Below are 20,893 nucleotides of genomic sequence, written 5' to 3' on the forward strand. Positions count from 1 at the left end.
TGAGATCCTGAACCTCTGAGATCCTGAACCTTTGAGATCCTGAACCTTTGAAATTCTGAACTTCTGAGATCCTGAACCTTTGAAATTCTGAACTTCTGAGATCCTGAACCTCTGAGATCCTAAACCTTTGAGATCCCGAACCTTTGAAATTCTGAACCTTTGGGATCCTGAACCTTTGAGATCCTGAACATTTGAGATCCTGAACCTTTGAGATCCTGAACCTCTGAGATCCTGAACCTCTGAGATCCTGAACCTTTGAAATTCTGAACCTTTGAGATCCTAAACCTCTGAGATCCTGAACCTTTGAGATCCTTAACCTCTGAGATCCTGAACCTCTGAGATCCTGAACCTCTGAGATCCTGAACCTCTGAGATCCTGAACCTCAGATCCTGTGGGAGCAGCAAGGCTGGAACCAGTTTCTACTCTCAGCTTAATCTTTTAATTGAACTTGACCCATTTTGTTCTACTCTTACTGAGACCAAGAAAAAGAACCTAAAACAATTTTCCTCCTTCAAAAGGAAACAGGAAAATCACTCAGAGTATTTAAAAACATCAACTAAAGTCACTTAAAGCTCCAACATGATCAAGTTGTTTTTACATTTTAGAAAAGGTGTTCTTGCACTTACCAGGTTCTTGTTGCACATTTCTTCTTGATTGATGACCACTGGGTAAACTATGGGATGCCTCTTGGTAAACTATCACAGATCACATGTTTTCCTTTCAGATTCTTCAGCATTTGGCCAATGACTGTTAGTAGATCTTGTCGTTCAAAACCCTTCTTCAGTAACAAGTTGTTTTTACATTTCTGGAGAATATCTTTCAAAGGTGGATGTCCTGCATATTGTTCAATAGAACCAGAACTTTCCTCTCTGGGTGTTGAAATCAGAACAAGTAAATGGTCATATATTTGATCACTGACGTTTTCAAGAATTGCTTCTAGCCGTTGTTTTTGTTGATCGATGAACTCTTCAGGCTGCAGAACAAGCAGGAACACATGAGGTCCAGGATCAGAGAGCCTCACACAGGTTTTTACATGTTCTGTCAAGTCTTTAAGAGAAATGTCAGGAAGGAACAGATTCGGTGTGTTTATGAGAACTATTGTTTTGTCGTTGATCTGTCTTGTGAACTTCATGCAGATGTTGGGTTCTTCCTCAGAGTTAAATTTGGTTTCTCCCAGTAGCATGTTCCCCACTGAACTCCTCTCAATCCAGCTGTTTCCCAGGAGAACAACCCTCAGCTCTGACACTGAAAAAGAAATTGAGACTAATTAAAATATTTTAAAGTAACACTTTATTACCTTGTTTGAGTCATAAATAAGGTCACAAAGGGGTGGAAGGTTTCTGGAAACTTTCTGTGAAATGTTAAGCTGGAGAATTTAGGAAATATTCAAAACTGAAAACCTTCTCTTAATTGAGTTCCTAATAAACAATTCCTAAAACTCTGTCATAACGCACAAACTGAATGTCTGTGGGCAGTTTCATCTGTTGTTTGCCAAGACTGCTCACAGTTTTCTAACAAAGAAGAACATGAGGAAAAGACCGACAGAGGACTTGAAGGAGACTGTTTGAGTGTGTGAGCATTTCACTGAAAACAAACAAAACAGAGCTTCCATTCCACGGCGGCTCCTCTGTAATCCTCTGTAACCGCCTCCTGGGGCGGAGAGACTGATGAGAGTCATCAAGGTGACATTCACAGGTGGGCAGACTGAAGCAGGTGAGGTAAAACATAAACTGATGCCCAGAACAGGAAGCAGAGACTAATTCACTTATTGCATGTAGGGGGCGTGGCCTCAACACCTCATCACACCTGCAGTAAGCAGTGTGCATGTGATCGAGGAGTGGTATAGAAATACTCCAGTGGACTTGAATAAAATCGGGTTATTTTGGTTAAAATTATGCTAAAACACTTTTCCCAATTTAGAAGACTTGTTCAGGCCCAACTTTCAGTATTTTAAACTCCAGGTTCATTCCTATTTATTCCCATAAATTTCCAACTCTGAAAACTCAACATTTTGCAACCCACATGAATACATATAATATTATTATACTATTCACCAGTTTTGGAGGCCAGTAAAGAAGTCTGTTGTTAACACTGGAACAGAAACTCATTTCATTAGAAGTGCACTGAAAAAAGTCACTGACTGCAAAATACAAAGATATGAATGAATAAATATTAGTCAGAACAGTCTGCTGGTGTAGATTCATCCAGGATTTGGCAAATCCAAAAAATTAAAAATCCCAAAGCAACTGGACTTCTGTTGTGTAGCTGAAGACAATGAAGTCCACAAAATAAAACTCCAGTTGCTTTGTGCTTTTTATTTATCTGTAAGCATTTTAATATCCTGATTTATACAGCAATTATAATATCACTGAAATTAGAAACATCTCGTCTGAAAATGATGCTGAAAAACTGCTCCATGCATTTATCACACCTAGGCTGGACTGTTTTAACTCTTTATTATCTGGGTGTCCAAAACCTCTTCAGTTGATCCAAACAGCTGCTGCCAGAGTTCTGATGAGATCAGATTTCTCCAGTTTTAGCTTCTAAATGTGAACTTTTGTGAATTTATAAAAATAAACAGAGAGTAAGAGTAAGCTTGTGTTTAATGTAAAGAGATCAGAAGTCTGCATACAGAAAAAAACACGTCTTCATCTTTACAAATGTTGGTGCTAAAAATAATAATTTTCTGCTGTATACAATAAACTGGCTAAAACTAATGAAATCCATTTCAACATTTTATGTGATTTTAAAGGAAATGCAAAACTGTAATTTATCGTTTAAGAGTGACCTCCTCCAAACTAACACAGTTGTAGAATTATTATTCAAAGACCATTCTGAGCATCAAACATTGAACAATGTCAACTGAAATGTACTAAAAGATAAAATCAGTTCAGTTTTACTTACTGTTTGGTGGCAGCATTTCATAACTTTTGCTGCGCTGCCAAATATGATCTGGAACAGTGAACACAGAGGAAAAATATTCATTCATTCATTCATTCATTCATTCATTCATTCATTCTTCTGAAACACTGAATCTGCCTTTAATAAATGGTTATGTACTTTAATGACTTGAATTTTTTTAAACTGCAATTAAAACAAAAAGCACAGTAATGTAAAAACAAACAATAAACAATAAAAACTAAAATGTACTGATTAGCAAAGCTGAAGATAAATAATACAACCAGTGAGAAAACAGATGAAGACGCTGCTTATAAATGTCCATTATTACTTTAGAGAAATTTATAATAATTAAAACTGACTTATTTAAAAGTCAATATAAAAATAACCCAACAATAGGATAAATAAGATAAGCATACATCAGACCGAAGATAATTTTCTTGTTTTATTTAAACAAAAAAAACTGATTTTTCCTGATCTTAAATAAATCACAACACACTTCATGCTCATCTCCATTTTTATAAATGAACCACTTCAGTAACCTTCAGAGCTTTAAGGTTGGTGTAATTAAACCTTTACTTAAGAAACCTCAGGAGTTCTGGACAATTATAGACATATATGATAGAAAATGTTACCAGGACCACCTGAACAATATCTCTAAAATCAGAAACATCACGTCAACAATTAAATATTTCACGTAGAAATACTCTAAATGATTGCAAATAAAGACAAGAACATGTGTAAAGATTAAAATATTCTAAAATACTTAAATACTTAAAGTTAAGAGTTTATGTTCCCCTTTAAATGGGCCAAGATTTATACTTTATATGCAGTGTTTTAACATCATCTCTGTGGAAAGTACAACATGGAGACGGTGACTCACACAGATTAATATTTATTAATAATTAACTCACCAGTTCCTGCAGCCATCTTGTCTTCTGCTGAAAAAGCCAGAAACTGATTCTGCTGCGAAGAAACAAAACATACTGAATCTAAATAAACTTTAAAAAGTTGACTATTTTAAGAAGAATGTGAAGATATTTCCTGTTTGTTTGTTTTTCAGAGAAACAGAAGTACAGTGAACCGCCGGGGTTTTGTTCTGAAAAGAACCCATGAAGTAGTTACCTTAATTTTTTACCATTATTATACATGTATGTATAATTAAATACTCTACAATACTTCAGGCCCAAGCATTTTTTAACAAATAGAAGTATAAATGCTTTTTTACAAATAACTATAGTAAAATAATAATTTTAATCATCAATACGGAGTACTGTAGGACAAATTGTGACTCACTGTATTTCACTGCGCCTCTGCCTGACTCCGCTCTGTGGTGCAGGTGTGTCTTTTGGAGAGAAGAACATAGTTATGAGTAGTTGTTGTCACTCTTTTTTCTTCTGGGCACAAATATTCTTATAAACCGACATCGATTATATTTGAGAACAGTTCTGAAGGACTCATCACAGGGTCCCATTCTTGTGCTGCTTGCTGATGGCCAGTTGTTGCTAAGCGACCAAGTGTTAGTCCATCCTCCTCATCTTTATGAACACTTGTGTGTGTTCTGCAATAGTTAGCATCTTCCTCTGCCTTTTGGGCGCGTCCGCAAGTGCCTTTGTCGGTGCAGAACGTTTTATCGACATTATGGGTTTTGGAGAAAATTTGCAAACTTAAATGTGCCATGCTGTATTACGTATATTAAAATACCGTAACGTTATTGACACACAGGTAGAGAAAAAGCGCGGAGACTGTTTAGCCAATCAGGACGCAGAACACAATGCACTGTGAAAAAAAACCGCAAAGCAGTGAGGGTTCACTGTAAAGTCATTTCAAACATTACAGTTTGGTGAATTCTGACTAAAAAATCACTTCACTTTCTTATCACATTTATTTCCTGCTTCTGTCAAATATATGAACTTAAAGCGGTGATTATTAATCGAACTGCCTTGCTTGCTGTTGCCCATTTCCACATACATGTTCTACCTGAGCCCACAGGGCGCGGAGCTGTAGGTCTTTTTACACACCTGACACCTGAAGTCTGACAAAGCTCTAAAATAAAACTCTTACTTCAAATGGAGCCTCTGGATTTTTCTTTGTATTCTTATACGTTTTAAGTATAAGTGCTGGGAGTTGTTTCAGGAACAGAAACTTTAATTCTAAACTCACCTGAGGTCGATCAACAAACAGTTTTTTGTTTCTTAAATGTTTCTCTTCGATCAGTAATTCTCTGCATCGATCAGCTGATCACATCCGGTCTGCAGTTTAGCCTCCATCTCTGTTTATGTCTAAAGGATTTTACTGATTTTACTCCAGGATTTATTTCTTGCTGGGCGTGAGCGTCGACGAGACTGAAAGTGAAACTGAAGATTTACGTTGAGGACTTCAAAATAAAAGCTCACAGAAAGTATTACAGTAAACAGACTGACTGACTTTATGACTTTAATAAACAGTCACTCTGATGGAAGCAGCTTTAAAAAGGAAAAAGGCATATTTGGTTTTCATGTTTCTACATGTGTGCATATATATATATATATATATATATATATATATATATATATATATATGTATGTGTGTGTGTGTGTGTGTGTGATGGATCAGACCAAACCTGAGTCTGTTTAACCTGAGATATCAGGATAAGTTAAATAGTTAGAAAGAAAGAATTTAATCACAGAAAGTTCAGGTTTTTTTTAACCCTTTAAGAACAGACAGGAAACAGAACAGACAGTAGCAGCAGCTCTCTTTGTGTTTTATCTCAGTCTTGGTTATATTTTAGGATATTTTAGGATTTCCTTCTCATCATGTGTTCCTGTTCATTTTGTTTTTAAAGGAAGTGCTGTTTGTAAAAACGGGGCCCCTCCCCTCCAGGTGTAATCAGCAGCAGGTCCCTCAGGTGTGTCCACCTTCAGTTTTACCTGCTGTTTCCTGCTTTTATTCCCTGAGCTTTACTAACAGCTCACAGGAAACTGGAATCTGAACTCTGGATGAAAACAAATCTGCAGCAGGAGGGGGACAAGAACCAGAACCGGTAAGAACCAGAAGAACCGTTTGTATTTGTCCACAGGTTAAATAACTTCTGCTAAAATTCAGCTCAGGTTGTTCTGATCGAACCTTCAGAAGTCCAGAGACGGCCATCTTCATCAACAGGATGTTTGGATCTTTGTCCTGTAGCTGAAAACTCACAGAAACACACATTAGATGAATAAATGAGGACAAATCTCAGAAAAGACAATGAAGGCAAAAAAGAATAATTAAATAAAATAAAAGCAAATAAAGGTGGAGTAAAATCTACTGTGAACCAACTCTTAGTTATTTTTAGCATTTTTCACCTGTTTGTTTAGCTTAAAACTGAACAGATCCAAAGCTACAAACGTATCTTTTTCCTAAAAAAAACAAAGAACATCTGGACGTAATATTAAGTATTTATATTGTGCCTTTCAAAATAAAACTCACAAGGTGCTTCACAGCAAGACAAGGTAAAATAAAAGCAAAAATATTAAAAACCAGATACATCTAGAGAAAAGCAGATAAAACAGAATTCTGCCCAAATGTCCGTTTAAGAGGAGGTGATGAGTCTTCAGCTGTTTGTTGAATAAATCCTCAGAACGTCGGTGGAAGGGTGACGATGTAACAGTCCATCCTGTCTTCAGTCTTAAAGTTTAACTCCTCTGTCAGGAGCTCCTGGATCCAAGCAGCTGGCATGATGTTCCTCTGCAGGGCGGCTGGAGGCAGCATCACAGATCAACTGAGGAGCTCTGAGTAAAGCTGCTCCTCCTCCTCCTCCTCCAGAGGAGTCAGCTGAGGAGCTCTGAGTAAAGCTGCTGCTCCTCATCCAGAGGAGTCAGCTGAGGAGCTCGGAGTAAAGCTGCTCCTCCTCCTCCAGAGGAGTCAGCTGAGGAGCTCGGAGTAAAGCTGCTCCTCCTCCTCCAGAGGAGTCAGCTGAGGAGCTCGGAGTAAAGCTGCTCCTCCTCATCCAGAGCAGCCATCTGAGGAGCTTCAGGCCTCTGATTACCTCCTGGACCTCCATCTGGAGGTTTTCTAGGCCCTGGTAGTGGACCCGGGACAGACCCAGAACTCTGCAGGGATTATGGATCCTCCAGGAGGAGCTGCAGAAGGAGGTCTGGGTTTCCCTCCTGGAGCTGTTAGCTCCACAACCAGACCACAGATCCATGAAACTAAACCCTTAAATGAACTTTTAATTTTAGGGTTTTCTCCTTCTTGTGCAGAATGAGACCCAGGTGGGTTCTGGGTGGGTTCTGGAGGCTCCTCTGTGATTCCTCCTCCCTGTTGCTACAACAGCAGGACCCAGAGTTTTGCATTTTATTTCCCTTCGTAAATAACATGCAGGATGCAAATTTAGCCGTTAGATTAGAACATGCAGCCAGCTGTGGGGCTCTTTGGAAGTCGGAGCAGAATCCAGTTTTAGATCCGTTTATGCAAACCTGAGTGAAGGTGAAGGTGAAGCGGCTCTGAGAGCTGCTGTCCGAGGAGACGCTCTTCTTCATGCAGGTGGAGGTAGGTAGATGCATCATCTTCTCTGAGCAGAGCTCAAATACTGAAGGGTTTTACAGTCAGACTCTGTGCTTTGAGCTCAAACTTTATCTAAAGGTTGTTTTAGGAAACTATGGAAGCCCAGAAAGGACAAGCTGTGTATTTATTTTCATGATACTTTATTGAGATAATGAGTTCTTTATCCTCTCAGACTGAGAAAATAAAACTTTATTCTGTTTAACTAATAAAAGTTTGTTGTTGGTTTGGTGACTAGAAGGAAAAGAGTTCATGTCTGCCCTGCTGGAAACTGTCTGAAGCTAAAACTGTCAATAAAAGAACAGGATTTATTAAATTATTAATGTTCCTGATCATCTCCAGGAGTCAAGTCTTTAAACCGCATTCATCTCATTTTCTTTAGATAACATCTGGTTATCTACAGGAAACAGTTTGGTTATCTTGATAGTTAATTCCTGATTTAGAGAAAACCACAACAAAATAAAAACAGCTTCAGACATTTTTGGCTTCTTAGGTTTGTGAAAAACTGAACACTTTAAATGCATCAAACCTTTTCAGTAAAGTCTCCTCTTTGTGAGAGTTTTAAGTATTTTTAATGCATCAGATTCTTTATTTTTAGTGAAGTGAAACATTATTTCTCAGCGTGACGTGCACACAGCTGACTGAACGGGATAAATCTGATTCTCCGACACCTCTGAGGTGCAGTTTGTTCGCTGTGGGACAAACCTGACTGTACCTCTGATGGCCTCATATTTTAAACCTGAAGGGATTTTGCAGTTTTCTGTCAGAGACTGAGTCTGATGACTCTTCTGCTTCTCAGGGGTCAAAGGTTAATCTTGGGCTGATATTTATTAGTAGGCTGGTGCAGGTGAGGAAACTTTTTAAGTGATGAAGCTTTCAGAGTTTTAATCTCCAGCCAGGAATGATGTTGGCAAAGCTTTGTCTCTGAAAATATAAAAACCTCCTAATATGTTACTGGTCTCTGAACGCCTCGTTGTTGTCCCTGTTGTTTGTCTTCTTGTTGCTTTATGAATGCTAATAATTATTGTTTCCTTTTTTTTTTCTTGTCTTGCATGTAAAGAATCTTTAGGCGTCGAAAAAGGAGTTATATGAATTAAAATTATAAAGTATCACTGGCAGGTTGAAGTTTTCCACCAACATGTTTTTGCACATCTGAGCTCCACAACCTTTAACCCAGAGTGGATGGCTACAGAGGAATAGATTTATTAAAAACCCACACTTTTTTGTTTTTAAGCATGTTTTGGTTTTTTTACTTTAACATCTTCAGGAAAACATGAATAATTTGGACCGCACTGATTCTAAGGTGAGACGTTGGTCTGCAAGAATAAAAACTAAATTTTCCACAAACTATAAAATATTAAAGATGCAGATTCTTGAGTTTTCCTGTCAGTCGGAGGGACATCTGATTATTAAATCTTTCTCTAACAGAACTCAGATCTTCTTTTTGAAGATGAACCAAAAACCATCTCACATTTTCAACATGAATTCATATTTTAAACTTTAATTACCACTAAAAGTTTTAAATCTTATTGCAGTTTGTTGATCCTTTTTTTTAAATTTCCCACAGTTTTGATGAAGCCTGAAGCTGGATGAGTTTTATTTTGAAATCAGACTGATGCTTCCTGTTCCTGCAGCTGAAGACTCCTGACGCCCCTGTCTGTCCATCACTTCACCTCTTTAAGCTGACCTTTGACCCCAACATGAATCCTGACAGAGATAAAAGCCTGAAAGATGCATCTGGTTCTGCAGAAAGTCCAAATCCTTATTGTCCGTCTTCGTCCTCCTCGTCTGTGTCCTTCATCCAGACGGGTCTCAGCTCTCTGAATGTCTTACACCAGAACTCTCCTTCCAGTCAGCCAGAGTTGGAGGTTTGGTCTCCGAGCTCCATCTTGACTCTTCCAGACATCAGTTCTTCCTCGGAGAACCCCTACGCTCCCCCCACGTCCCTCCCTTCCTACCGGGTCTCCATCAGCGTCCCATCCCCGGACCTCCAGCCGTCTCCTCCTGCGTCCCAGAGCTTTGAGGAAGCAGGTCCAGACCTGGAGTGCTCCATCTGCTTCAGCCAGTTCAACAACATCTTCCGCTGTCCCAAGATGCTCCACTGCAAGCACACCTTCTGCCTGGAGTGCCTGGCCCGCATCAACGTCAAGTCTGCCGAGCCCAGCGCCATCCAGTGCCCGCTGTGCCGCGGCCTGACGCCGCTGCCCACCCTGGGCCTGCCCAAACTCACCACGGACTCAGACGTGCTGTCCTACCTGCCAGCCGCCATGCAGAGGGTCTACAGCATCCGCTTCATCCGCAACAAGGGGAAGCTGCAGGTCAAAAGGTCAGGCTGGTGGAGTTCACTCCTTCAGATGTAGTTTACTTTGAAAGAGCAGCCATGTTGGATGGTTTGGAGACAGAACAGGAAGTGTCAGAGCTGAAGATGTTGAGGTTCTCCTTGGGAGGGACGAGGATGGACAGGATTAGAGATGAGGTCCTCAGAGGTCCAGCACAGTTTGAAGGACTGGGAGATAAAGTTAGAGACGGTTTGGACATGTGCAGAGGAGGGACAGAAGGATGTTAGAGACAAAGAGGACAGATATGGATGCAGTTAGAGAGGACATGGAGCACAGAGGACAGGGTTAGATGGAGGACGACTTGTTGTGCAGACCTCTGAAGAGGGAACAGAATCTAATCTAAGATAAAAAATTTAAAACTAATTTAAAATGATTCTAAATCAGAAACTAACCTAACTCTAATCTAAACTGATTTAAACTAATTTAATCTCAGTTTAAATCTGATCTAAATGTAATTAAATAAAATTTAACTCTAATCTGATTTCTTGACCCAGTAAAGTTCTGTTTCCTGTCACTCAGGTCCTCTGAGGATCAGGGTCGTTTGGCCCGCGGGTCTCTGGCCTCGGTGAACCGGACTCTGGACGTGGGGCTTCCCAGCCCGACCTCGAGCAGCAGGGGGTCATCGAACGACGGCGGCGTTGGCGGCGCCCTGTTCCACCTGACAGGGCGGCCTGCGTGTCGGGCCTTCCTCCTGACCTCTGTGGTGATGATGATGGTCCTCCTGACGACCATCATCATCTTCCTCCTCACCTACAACAAGACCTGACTGTGAGTGACATCACTTCCTGTCTGATGGGGGGAGGGGCATAAAATCCACCATATCAAAGGAACTTTATGGACTGAATCAAATATTTAGACCCAAAAACCTGATCCAGATGTGCAATAAAATCCACCTCTGTCTGAGTCTGAAGGAAACTGGACTTTCTTCACCTCCTATAATGATGACTGAAGGTCCAAACATCTGAAACCTTCTGTCATCATCATAAAAGCCCAAACCAGCTGAACAGGACCTTCCTGTTGTTGGACTTTCATCTGTTTTGCATGAGCTGAAAGCTTCAGAGAACGATCGTCTGTTAGAGGAAAACCTGCACAGCTGAGCACAGCTGCTCTTTGTTTTACTGCAAAGGTCAGAAGGGGGGGGGATAATGATGTTTAACATTTAATGATTTTATTTTACAGATGGGCTTCCATCAGATGCAGATAAAATATTAAACCTTCTGGTCTGATTTTTATTATTCTGACAGTTAAAAGTTAAAATCGGACCCGGCGACGCGTCTTTGACTTTCCTCCTGGATCTTCTGGTGTCCACAGAGAATTCCACAGAATGGACGTGTTGTCAGACGGTTTTCCTCGTAAGCAAATGTTGACAGAAATCATGCAAACGATCCAAGCTGTGGATCGCAGAGAGAGGACTCACAGACAGACGGGGATCTGTCCTCAGGTCAGCCAAATTACAGAAACGGGTTTTAACTCCACCTCTGCAGCTTCGACCTTCTGCCCAGATTATCTTTGTTAGAAAGCAACATGTTTGCTGCAGGACAGTTTCCTCGTTTCTCTGAGTTAAAGGATGTTAATGAGGAACAAGAAGTTCTAGGAACCAGAAAAAGTTCTCAGATTAAACTCAGAGTTGGTACTTTGGGTGGAGGTTTGTGGTTTTTAAAGAAGGTCTGCTGCACTCTGCAGGGGGGGCTTGGAACTGCAGGATGGACCCTTGGTGCCTCACAGACCTGCTCTGTGCAGAACACACACACACACACACGCTGGACTTTATTAATATCCTGTTTTGGCTTCCAAATGAAGCCTGAAATCAATTCTTTGTGTCGTTCTGAGGGGGTTTATTACAAATGTTTGTTTTGAATCTAAGAGGAAAGTTTTATTTTAAGTTTTGGACCATGGTTCTGTCTGGTTTTATGTCTGTGTGGATTTGAGGCTCCAGCCTGTTTTTATTTTGCAATGTTAAATTTATTTTATGTATTTATGACCTTTTAGCACAATTTGCACTAAAATGAAATAAAGTTCAAAGTGAATCCAACAGTTTGAGAGTTGAGCTGATTTCAGCTTTTCATTTAGAATTTACCACATCTTAAAGTTTTATATCTGATGTTTAAAGATTACTAATCAAAAGTTAAAAGATCTTTTTACTTTAACCTTTGACCTCTGTCAAAGGTTAAAGCAGGGGCGGGGCTACGGCCGAGCCCCACCCAGTCAAACTGCTTAGTTTATTTTTTTGTTTATTTTGTGCACTTTAATAGACACCAGACACTCTACAGCTCCAGTGACGTAAAATAAACAGAAGTTTGGATCCTTCTGAGAGTTCACCTGAGAGTTAATGACTCTCAGGTGAACTTTAACGCTAAACTCAGGTTTTATCTGGTCTCTGTCCCTGAAGTGTTTCAGTTGTTCTTTAAATAATTAAATCAATCTTATTTTTAACCGACAAAAGGAACAACATCCAAATACACATTTAAGGTGTATTTTAAAAAATGGTTAAATGTTGTGGCCCACCCACCATCAGTCTGTTAATTCATGGTTGAAAACCTCACTTCAACCTTCTTCATGTCAGAAAAACTCAGGAAGTCAGTTGTGACGTGAGTTCAGGAGCAACACGGAGGAAATGAAAATGCTGAAACATTAAACATCAGTCGATGTATTTCTCCAACATGAGACGCCAAAGACTCGTCTTGACTGGAGGAAGTTTGGTTCTGAAACACAAACAACAAATAAAACTTCAGAAAGATGAAGAGGAGGAGAGGAAGAGCTGATATCAGAACAGATGGAGTTGGTTTTTAAAAAGCAACCTTTAAAGCAGAGTTTTATTAAAGTCATTTCATAACAAACGTTTCCCTCCTGACTTCAGGTAAAACGGGTCAGAACCAAAAAATACCTGCAAATAAAATCAGTGCTTCTGTCTGAAATGATAACAGTTTAATTTTAATTTTTAATTTATTTCTAAAAGAGTTCAGTTGTCTGTTCAGTTGGTTTTCTCTGCAACAGCTGATAAAATCTTCTGAACGATTTTAAAGTTGAAATAAATAAATATTCAGCATTAAGATATCAGAAGTGATGCTTTAGCTCATTTCAGATGATTCAGTTTTATTTATTTAAATGTTTAAACTCTGAGGTGAAAACTAACCTGTCTCTGGGTGGAGGTGAACCGGTGGGCGGAGCTCTTTGTTTCTGTGCAGGTGGAGGTCGCAGTGGGTCAGGGTCAAAGTTCACCGTCTCTGAGCTGCAGAGGAGAGACAGGAGGAGGTTTTCTTACTTTCGTTTTTAAACTTCATCTTTTGTCTTTGAAGCTGACAGAAAAAAAAGTTAAATCTGATCTTTAACTTTGATCTTTCTGTTGTTTTCTGTTTCGTTTTACCAAGAAAACGATAAAAAATGTGATTAAATAATCTGATTCTTCAGTCAGTGGAGTCTGGAGGGAATGCATGTCGCCCGCCACCAGTCCTGGCACTTTGATCCTGAACCACCTCAGACTGTGTGTTGTTAGTGACTCTCAGCTACTACCACACATTTCAGCTCCACTTCTCTCCTCCTCTTTTCACCTCCATTTTCTGTCTGCTCAGAAACTCCGGAGGACTACGGGAGCTCATAAGGGACACAGGAAGTGACACGTGTCCATCAGTAAATACTTCAATGAAATTAAAATCACAAATCAATAAATCAAGTGGAGGGAAGTTTTTGTTTTTAACTTTTCTGAAATTTTTTGACTCAAAGAGTTCTGATTGGTTTACAGAATGAGAAACACAAGTTGCTGCCTGACCACTGTGGGTCGTGGTTCTGCTGGGACCCAACAGAACCGTGGTCAGGAATCTGTTTCCAGGAACCACAAAGCTGAAAAACGCAGATTCTGGTACCCGGCTGCTGCTTCGGCCTCAGAGGTCTGCGGTTCTGGTCCTCCTTGGATCTGCTCGGTGGACTTCTGAAGACGGTACTCTGTCTCCTGAGCCTCCATGATCTCCAGAACTTTCAGAAGCTTCTCCATCTTCAGCTGAGCGTCAGGGTTCTGATCTGAGTCCTGCAGAGAACCGAGATCAGAGGAAATAATCCTGTTCCGGAACACGGAGGATGTGTGACGTCAGCTTCCTGTGTGAAATATGAAGCTGAGGTCATGAGTGAGTGCAGCAGCCGGACTGACTCCAGATCAGTTTGTGTTTTTACTATAATGACGGCTGAGAGGTCAGAATATGCTCTCTGGACTTCTGCCTCCTCCTTCCTCCTCCTGCTCCTCTCCCTCTGCAGCTTGGCCTCCAGCTGAGAGATCTCAGACGCCTGCTGACGGCAGTCCTCTGACACCGAGGCCAGGCGCTGTCTGCAAACAGAGGGGTTAAAGGTCAGGGGTTCTGGAAACACAAGGGTTAAAGGTCAGAGGCTCTGGAAACATAAAGGGTAGAGGTCAGGGTTCTGGAAACACAAGGGTTAAAGGTCAGGGGTTCTGGAAACATAAGGGGTAGAGGTCAGGGTTCTGGAAACACAAGAGTTAAAAGTCAGGGTTCTAGATTCAAGGGTCAAAGGTCAGAGGCTCTGGAACCACAGGGATTAAAGGTCAGGGTTCTGGAAACATAAGGGGTAGAGGTCAGGGTTCTGGAAACACAGGGGTTAAAGGTCAGGGTTCTGGAAACAAGGGTTAAAGGTCAGAGGCTCTGGAAAGACAAGGGTTAAAGGTCAGAGGCTCTGGAAAGACAAGGGTTAAAGGTCAGGGGTCAGACTTGTTTTCCTGTTGAAAGTTGCTTCTGTCTGTTTTGGACTCTTTCAGCTGTCCGTATCATTCAGGACATCCAGCTGTGATTTTTAGCATTTGTAACTTTTATACTAACTTTATTTACTGTATAGAAATAAGTTGAGAACTCTTTAAACATTTGAGAACTTTGTGCTTTCCAACCTACCAGCTTCATTTTGACCTTGTAGCTTTTATTTTCAGCTACTGCTCTGATAGTTTTGCTAACTTTAGGTTTTGTTCTGAGTGTTTTCTGTAAAAAGAGCTGATTCAGTCCGATGATCTTCAGCTCCTTCAGGAGGTTTAAGCTCTGGTTTTCCACCTGATCTGACGTCTCGGAGTATAAACAGGTCAAACCTTTACCTGAAGGCCTCGTTAGCGTCCAGCATGTTCTGATAGGAGCGGTCCAGGTTCTTCATTCCTCTTCTCAGCAGCTTGTTCCTCTTCTGCATCCTCTCTGACTCCTGAACATGGATTTAAAACTTTTTGAAGATTAATTAGTTTCTTTTTGTGAAATGTGAAAATAAATCCTCGTCTCTTTAACGAGTGCAGATGGGCCAGGTTCTGCTCATCCAATCAGAAGTGATCTGGTGAAACAGGAAGTAGAACCTCAGGTCGGACACACGTCCTCCTACCTTCTGAAGAGTGAAGAGTTTCTGGTTAACTTTGTCGCGGTTGACCCTCATCCTGTTTATCTCTGTGCTCATTTTGACCATCGTTCTGTGCGTGTAGGACTTGTCTGATGTCAGAAACGAGCACTGTTGGGTCAAAGACTTTAGCTGCAGATCCATCTGGTTGCACTGAGCCCCCTCCTCCTGGACCACTGCAGAAACCTTCATGTCTAAGGTGCTGGACGCTTCCGTCTCCTTCTCATAAACCCTCCTGTTGGTGGAGGACAGAGGAGCAACTTTCAGCTTATTGCCCAGCAGCACACACAGGCTTCAGTGATAAAAACTGGAATCATCTAACCCTCAGGAGGAGCTCTGTCAGTTTCACCTACTTCTGCTGGTCCAGCTCCAGGTTTTGGATCTCCTTCTGGTGACGCAGCTGCAGAAGGGTCAGGTCGTCCTGCACCGAGTCCTTGTGGAGCAGAAGCTGCTTCAGATGTACCGTCTGCTTCTCAAGATCTTCTAACTCTGCAGCTGAAGAAACAGGAGAGAAGCTTCAAACATCCAGCTGCTCTGCAGATTTATTTGTTTTTCTGTTTTAGTCACGTCTTTTCGCTCAGAGAAAACTGGTTCAGGACATAATTCTGGGTTCTGGTTGGTGTCTGAAAGTCGTTCTCCTCAGATTTAGACAGATTATATGACAGCAGAGCCATGTGACGTTAAATATCACTAATTAAATCTGACCATCACTATGATCTGGGATAAAAAAGGATCAAGTGTTGTCCTAAATAACATTTAAATCCATAAAAGAGATTAAAAGATCCTTTTCAGACATGAAAAAGAAACAATCTGTTTTCCTGTGTTTTAAAATAAAACCTTTAAGAAACTCAGAAAGAATCACTGGATGAACCTCTACGACTGAGAAACCTTTGGAGTCAAGATGGCCGCCACAGCTAATCAACATTAGCCAACACATAAATGGCTCCAACAGAAATTAAGGTAAAATTTGGCGTGGTAGTAGCTGAGAGTCATTAACAGCTGTTAGTTTGAAAGTTTGACTTGAAAGGCGGCGGGTGACAAGCATTCCTTCGAGGAATGCTCAGAAGAGCAGTAACAAACAGAGGCGCTCCTGCTTCCTTCAGTCTAAGTTGTCCTCAGAGGAGCTGCCGTCCCTTCCTGCTCGTGTCCTCGTGTCCCTCTCACCCTGCTCGGTCTCCTGCGAGCTGAGGTGTCCTGCCTCCTGCTGCAGCTCCTCTTCCTCCTGCTGGAGCTGCAGCTGCAGAGCTTCTGTCTTCTGTCCGTCGGCCTGCAGCTGCTGCTCCAAACGCTCAGTCAGATCCTCCTCTGTCCTCTCCAGCTCTGCCAGCAGGTGCTGCAGGTAGTCCAGGATGTCCCTCATGTCCTCCTGCAGAGCCCTGAGCTTGGTGACGATGTCTTTGTTCTGTTCCTTCAGCTCATCACATCGAAGCTGAGCTCTGTGACGGACAGGGAGACAACAATAACTCTTTATTATCTGCAGAGGAACGATGTCAGAAAATACTCAGGAACCTGCAGCTGGGGACAAATATTTAATGAATTGTTCCAACAAGATGCTGACATGAGTAAAAGGTTAGACAAATGTGTCCACAAGATGAAGGCAAAAGGGTGATAATGTTTTCAATTCAATTCAATTCAATTCAATTCAAAAATACTTTATTAATCCCAAAGGGAAATTAAAAGTTGTTGTAGCTCATAATCCTGGTTTTGTTAAAGAGTTGATGGTGGTGGGCAGGAAGGGTCTCTTGTAGCGGTCTGTCCCGATGTGTCCTCAGTCCTGATGTCCTCAAAGAGTCCCACCAGGTGAGCCTCGCTGGCCTCCTGCGGAGCCATGATGGCCGAGCTCTGGAAGCTCAGGTCGGTCTTGAAGTCCTGGAGGATCTCCCGGACCAGTTGCTGAAAGGGCAGCTTCTGGATGAGCAGCTGGGTGGACTTCTGGTATCTGTGGCTCTCCCTGAGAACCACGGTCCTGGGCCTGTAGAACCACGGTCCTGGGCCAGTAGAACCACGGTCCTGGGCCAGTAGAACCACGGTCCTGGGCCAGTAGAGATGAGGCTTCTTCACTCCGCCGGTGGTCGGGGCGCTCCTGCAGGCAGCTTTGGTGGCGAGCTGCTTCCTGGGAGCTTCACCTCCGGTGTATATATGGGCGCTCTGCTTGGTTCTGGCCATGACTGAACTTCAGAGTTCTTCACATTTAACACTTGTTATCATGGTTACGCATCATAACAAAACGTCCAAAAGTAAAAGGTTTCAGTAAAAATCCTTCCAGCTGCACAGCATCCGATACTAGAGGAAATAATGATCAAAAAAAGTGATTTACATCAAGAAAAAAAGAGGAATAAAGTTTTCAAGAGCAATCTCTCAGAATGATTAACAGAGCTGCTCCAACATGCAGCCACCTCGAGCGGCGCAGTTCTGGAAGAGAAGATTCTTTGTTTGTTTGTCTGTTAGCAAAATATCTCATAGAGTACTGGACTCAGTTAAGATGGCCTCCACAGCTGGTCATATCTCAGATTTGATGTGGTAGTAGCTGAACGTCAAACTGACAGTTAGTTGAGCTAAAGTTCACCTCTCCAGCTGCTCGTCCAGACTTCGAACCTGAGCCAGAAAAAAGCTCTTCTCCTTGTCCTGGTTTGCCACAGCTGACCTTTTCTCTTTCTTATTCATGTTGTTCTTTTTCCTCCACAGATTTCAAATGTTGCTTAAATCACCGGAACAGAAGCAGAGTTTGTTGCTAGGAGACGAATTCAAACCTCAGAATCTGCATCTTTTCCCTCTCGCTGCAGGAAACAGGACTTTTATTAAACCTTCTGCTACTTTTAGCTTTTAGGACAGATGAAGTGAACTGAACTCTTCTCCGATCTAACAGTTGTGTTATTTTATCTCTGATTCAGAACCTGGAACCAGAGTCCAGGTCTGGGTTCCTCAGACTGAAGATCCTCCTGATATTCTGTGCTTCAGATGTTTCCTCCTGTTTGACTTCTTTCCTGAAGTTCACCATAAAACTAAAATGATATCTGGGTTTGGGGGCCTGCCGGCTCAGCTGTGGACCCCTGAGGGGCTCCAGGCTGCAGGTCGGACCTCAGATCGGTCCTGGTTCTGAACCTGGATCAACTTTACCATATTCTGACTTCAGTTCAGCCGTATTTATTCTGTGAAACTAGAAATAAAATAAAAGCTTGTAGTCACTCTCTGTGAGTCATAGTTTGTTTTCACTGAGTAAAAGAAGCTAAAAGGGAACTTCTTGTTGTTTAAGACAAATATTATTTATTCATTTATTAAAATAAACTTTGTTAGAGGTTTGAGTGATGGCGCCCTCTGCTGGTGGAAAACAAACATCCCAGTGATGTCCAACCAATCAACATACATCCATCATACATCCAACATCCAACCATCATCCATCATCCATCATCCATCCAACCATTATCCATCCATCATCCGACCATCCATCCATCCATCATCCATCATCCAACCATCATCCAACCACCATCCATCCATCATCCGACCATCTATCCATCCATCCTCCTCAGGAGGGGAGGGAGTAGTAAACTAGAGGACTGACACATTTAAATCCGAACAGATAGTTTTATATAAAAACTAAAACTAATTGAATCTTTGTGAAAAACAGAAACGTTTATTTTTCTGTTGTCATTCTCCGGAGGTGCCAGCAGGTGGAGCTGCAACATCAACCAACAAACCAACAGACTGGAGACCAGAGGACTTGTCAGAAATCCACAGAACAAAACAGTTAATGAAGCCTGTTGGTTCCACATGAGCAAAAGAAAGAACCAATCCTGAACCTTTGTTTTGTCAGGAAATGAAGGCTACTGAAGTATAAAAATAAATATAACATTTATCTGACAAGAAGTCACTGAACAACGAAATGATTTTTTATTTTAGAATAAAAACTGTGGTTGTGTATTTATAAATAAAGTCAATATTTTCTTGTTTTACTTCTTTTAGTAAATGTAGATTTTCCTCCTGAAGTGTTCTGATCCATGTCTGTCTGCGTTTTAAACTTTAAATAAACTTTAAATAAACTCAGCTCCACATTCTCTTTGTTTGCAAACGAATCACGTGGTTTACTAAAAATAAATTGAAACTAAAATAAAGAGTGACTTCCTTCTTCCTTGTGTAAAATTCAAATGAGTTTCTAAATCTTTTCAGAGCCGAGAGGATATGAAGTCCAAGACATTCTAGAATATTTACAGGTTTTAACTGACAAAATGTCTTATATCTCTTATAATTAAAAATATCTGATTTAAAAGTTGAAGCTGTCTGCTACGTGTCGACATAAATCTGCTTCGTCAGGAGCCTTGTGTTGACACAAATTCAGGACACACAGTGATAGACGGTCTGTTGTTAAAGCAGCAGAGGAAACCCACTCTGTTCCACACTAATTTACACATTTCCCAGGATGCCTTGCTCCGTGCAGACAGGGTCAGAAAGTAAACAATGGTGTTGATCCTGCAGCAGCTGATCTGCTCCGTGATGCAGCCGAGGGGATTTCCATAAAAAGATAACCTCTAACTGTGTTTCCAGCCTCTGAGTCGGTGTTCCATGTAAATCAGGCTCATAAAGAAGTTATTTACTGTCACACCTCAGACCAGGAAGGAAATATCTTTTATTTAAAGTCACCAAACATCGTGACAAGGATTTCTTTAGGAACATTTTAATGAATCCACATGATTTAAACCCCTGAAGCTGTGTTAGTTAAGAGGAATTATGTGATATTGATGGATTTTGACATGATAAGAACCCAAACAGATGAATAATGTGCTGGAGAGGCTCAGCTGATCTGTTTCCAGGCCTCACATGTTCAGTTTCTGCAGCGAGTAACAAATAAAGACTCGCCTCGGGCTGTTTCTGCTCTCAGTAACCACGACAACAACCATCCATCCAACCAGTCAGATATTAAACATCTCAGCTCTCAGGTGGTATGAAGAACTTTAAACAAATAAAGTCATTTATTTATAAACTTAGTTATATGTCATTACATTTGATTCATTTAACAGATGATCTCGAGTTCAAGAACAAACCTCCCTCCAAACATAATTTTATCAGTGTTTAACAATTATTAAAGAAAAAAGAAATATAACTCTGACAGCCTGAAGCCCTTTTGTAAAAAGGATCCATCCTAATCCATTTTATGACAAACAATCCAATAAATGTTTTATCTGAACACCTGAAACCAGGGGTGGAAATTAGCACCCGCCACCGGCCAAATGCTGGTAAATATTTGAAGTGAATTTGATCAACGCACACGCCACTGTGGCGGGTTGGCAATTTGAACAGAAAAGGTGTTATTTGTCCTCCTGACGTATAGGGGGCAGCAATGTGCTCGAGTTGCTGCTGTTACGTCGAGCCGCGCTCCCCCATCAGATACGGTTCCCCCTGCGTCTACGTAAATAATGACTTATCTATTAACAGAATTGTTTAGAGGGGCAAATATTTCTCATTAAAAAAACAAACAAAAAAACATAATTCTTTTAAAAATAAAATGTGCTAATAATATCATAATACAGAGGAATAAACACAGTTAAGGAGTTGTTGGTAAATTATTTTTGTCCTGTATTTTAGAGGGGGAACCGATTATTTCAGCCGTCTGAAATATTTGGTTCCCCCTGGTAACTTTTGCAAAAAAAGAACAAATGTCTCCAAATTCACAGGACTTGTTGTCCATGATGAGGGGAATAAACACAGTTAAGGACTTTTTTGGTAAATTATTTTTGTCCCATGTTTTAGAGGGGGAACCGATTATTTCAGACGGC

At 41.1% G+C, this 20,893-nt stretch overlaps 3 protein-coding genes across 5 annotated transcripts in view; 1 reads left to right on the forward strand and 2 right to left on the reverse strand.

The window, feature by feature from the left end:
- The window catches only part of LOC108245842 (GTPase IMAP family member 8-like), a 12,333-nt gene extending 7,081 nt beyond the window's left edge, over nt 1-5,252 (reverse strand). Inside the window, exons 1-5 of the mRNA XM_037978892.1 lie at nt 5,062-5,252; nt 4,195-4,243; nt 3,813-3,864; nt 2,905-2,952; nt 627-1,245 (exon numbers count right to left, since the gene is read on the reverse strand). The gene's annotated coding sequence lies outside the window, so the exon portion shown is untranslated. The remainder of the gene's footprint in view (nt 1-626; nt 1,246-2,904; nt 2,953-3,812; nt 3,865-4,194; nt 4,244-5,061) is intronic.
- Nucleotides 5,253-5,742: 490 nt separating this feature from the next.
- On the forward strand, nt 5,743-11,785 carry LOC108245858 (E3 ubiquitin-protein ligase RNF183). 3 transcript variants are annotated; one of them, XM_017433092.3, is made up of 3 exons: nt 5,743-5,920; nt 8,987-9,745; nt 10,278-11,785. In XM_017433092.3, exons 2-3 carry the CDS (start codon nt 9,120-9,122, stop codon nt 10,522-10,524), a joined length of 873 nt encoding a protein of 290 aa, XP_017288581.1. In that variant the 5' UTR covers nt 5,743-5,920; nt 8,987-9,119; the 3' UTR covers nt 10,525-11,785. The 3 variants fall into 3 exon arrangements, with proteins under 3 accessions (XP_017288581.1, XP_017288582.1, XP_037834961.1); XM_017433093.3 differs by having other exon boundaries at nt 9,054-9,745; XM_037979033.1 differs by lacking the exon at nt 5,743-5,920 and adding an exon at nt 7,326-7,407.
- A 503-nt stretch (nt 11,786-12,288) lies between these two features.
- On the reverse strand, nt 12,289-17,795 carry LOC119617597 (putative ciliary rootlet coiled-coil protein 2). Its single transcript, XM_037979022.1, has 9 exons — nt 17,692-17,795; nt 16,290-16,561; nt 15,479-15,620; nt 15,114-15,360; nt 14,842-14,942; nt 13,923-14,073; nt 13,619-13,779; nt 12,892-12,987; nt 12,289-12,460 (listed from the first exon to the last, which is right to left on the reverse strand). Exons 1-9 carry the CDS (start codon nt 17,787-17,789, stop codon nt 12,397-12,399), a joined length of 1,332 nt encoding a protein of 443 aa, XP_037834950.1. The 5' UTR covers nt 17,790-17,795; the 3' UTR covers nt 12,289-12,396.
- Between the last annotated feature and the right edge of the window lie 3,098 nt (nt 17,796-20,893).

Source organism: Kryptolebias marmoratus, linkage group LG1 (genome assembly GCF_001649575.2).
Source record: "Kryptolebias marmoratus isolate JLee-2015 linkage group LG1, ASM164957v2, whole genome shotgun sequence".
NCBI lineage: Eukaryota > Metazoa > Chordata > Actinopteri > Cyprinodontiformes > Rivulidae > Kryptolebias > Kryptolebias marmoratus.

What these genes read in the sequence shown, in the direction of transcription:
- LOC108245858 (XM_017433092.3), top strand. Translation starts at nt 9,120, where the DNA reads ATGAATCCTGACAGAGATAAAAGCCTGAAAGATGCATCTGGTTCTGCA. An exon ending in GGGAAGCTGCAGGTCAAAAG is followed by an intron (nt 9,746 to 10,277) that starts GTCAGGCTGGTG and finishes CCTGTCACTCAG; the next exon opens with GTCCTCTGAGGATCAGGGTC.
- LOC119617597 (XM_037979022.1), bottom strand. Translation starts at nt 17,789, where the DNA reads ATGAATAAGAAAGAGAAAAGGTCAGCTGTGGCAAACCAGGACAAGGAG. An exon ending in CTCGCAGGAGACCGAGCAGG is followed by an intron (nt 15,621 to 16,289) that starts GTGAGAGGGACA and finishes CTGTTTCTTCAG; the next exon opens with CTGCAGAGTTAGAAGATCTT. An exon ending in ACCTCTCAGCCGTCATTATA is followed by an intron (nt 13,780 to 13,922) that starts GTAAAAACACAA and finishes GGTTCTCTGCAG; the next exon opens with GACTCAGATCAGAACCCTGA.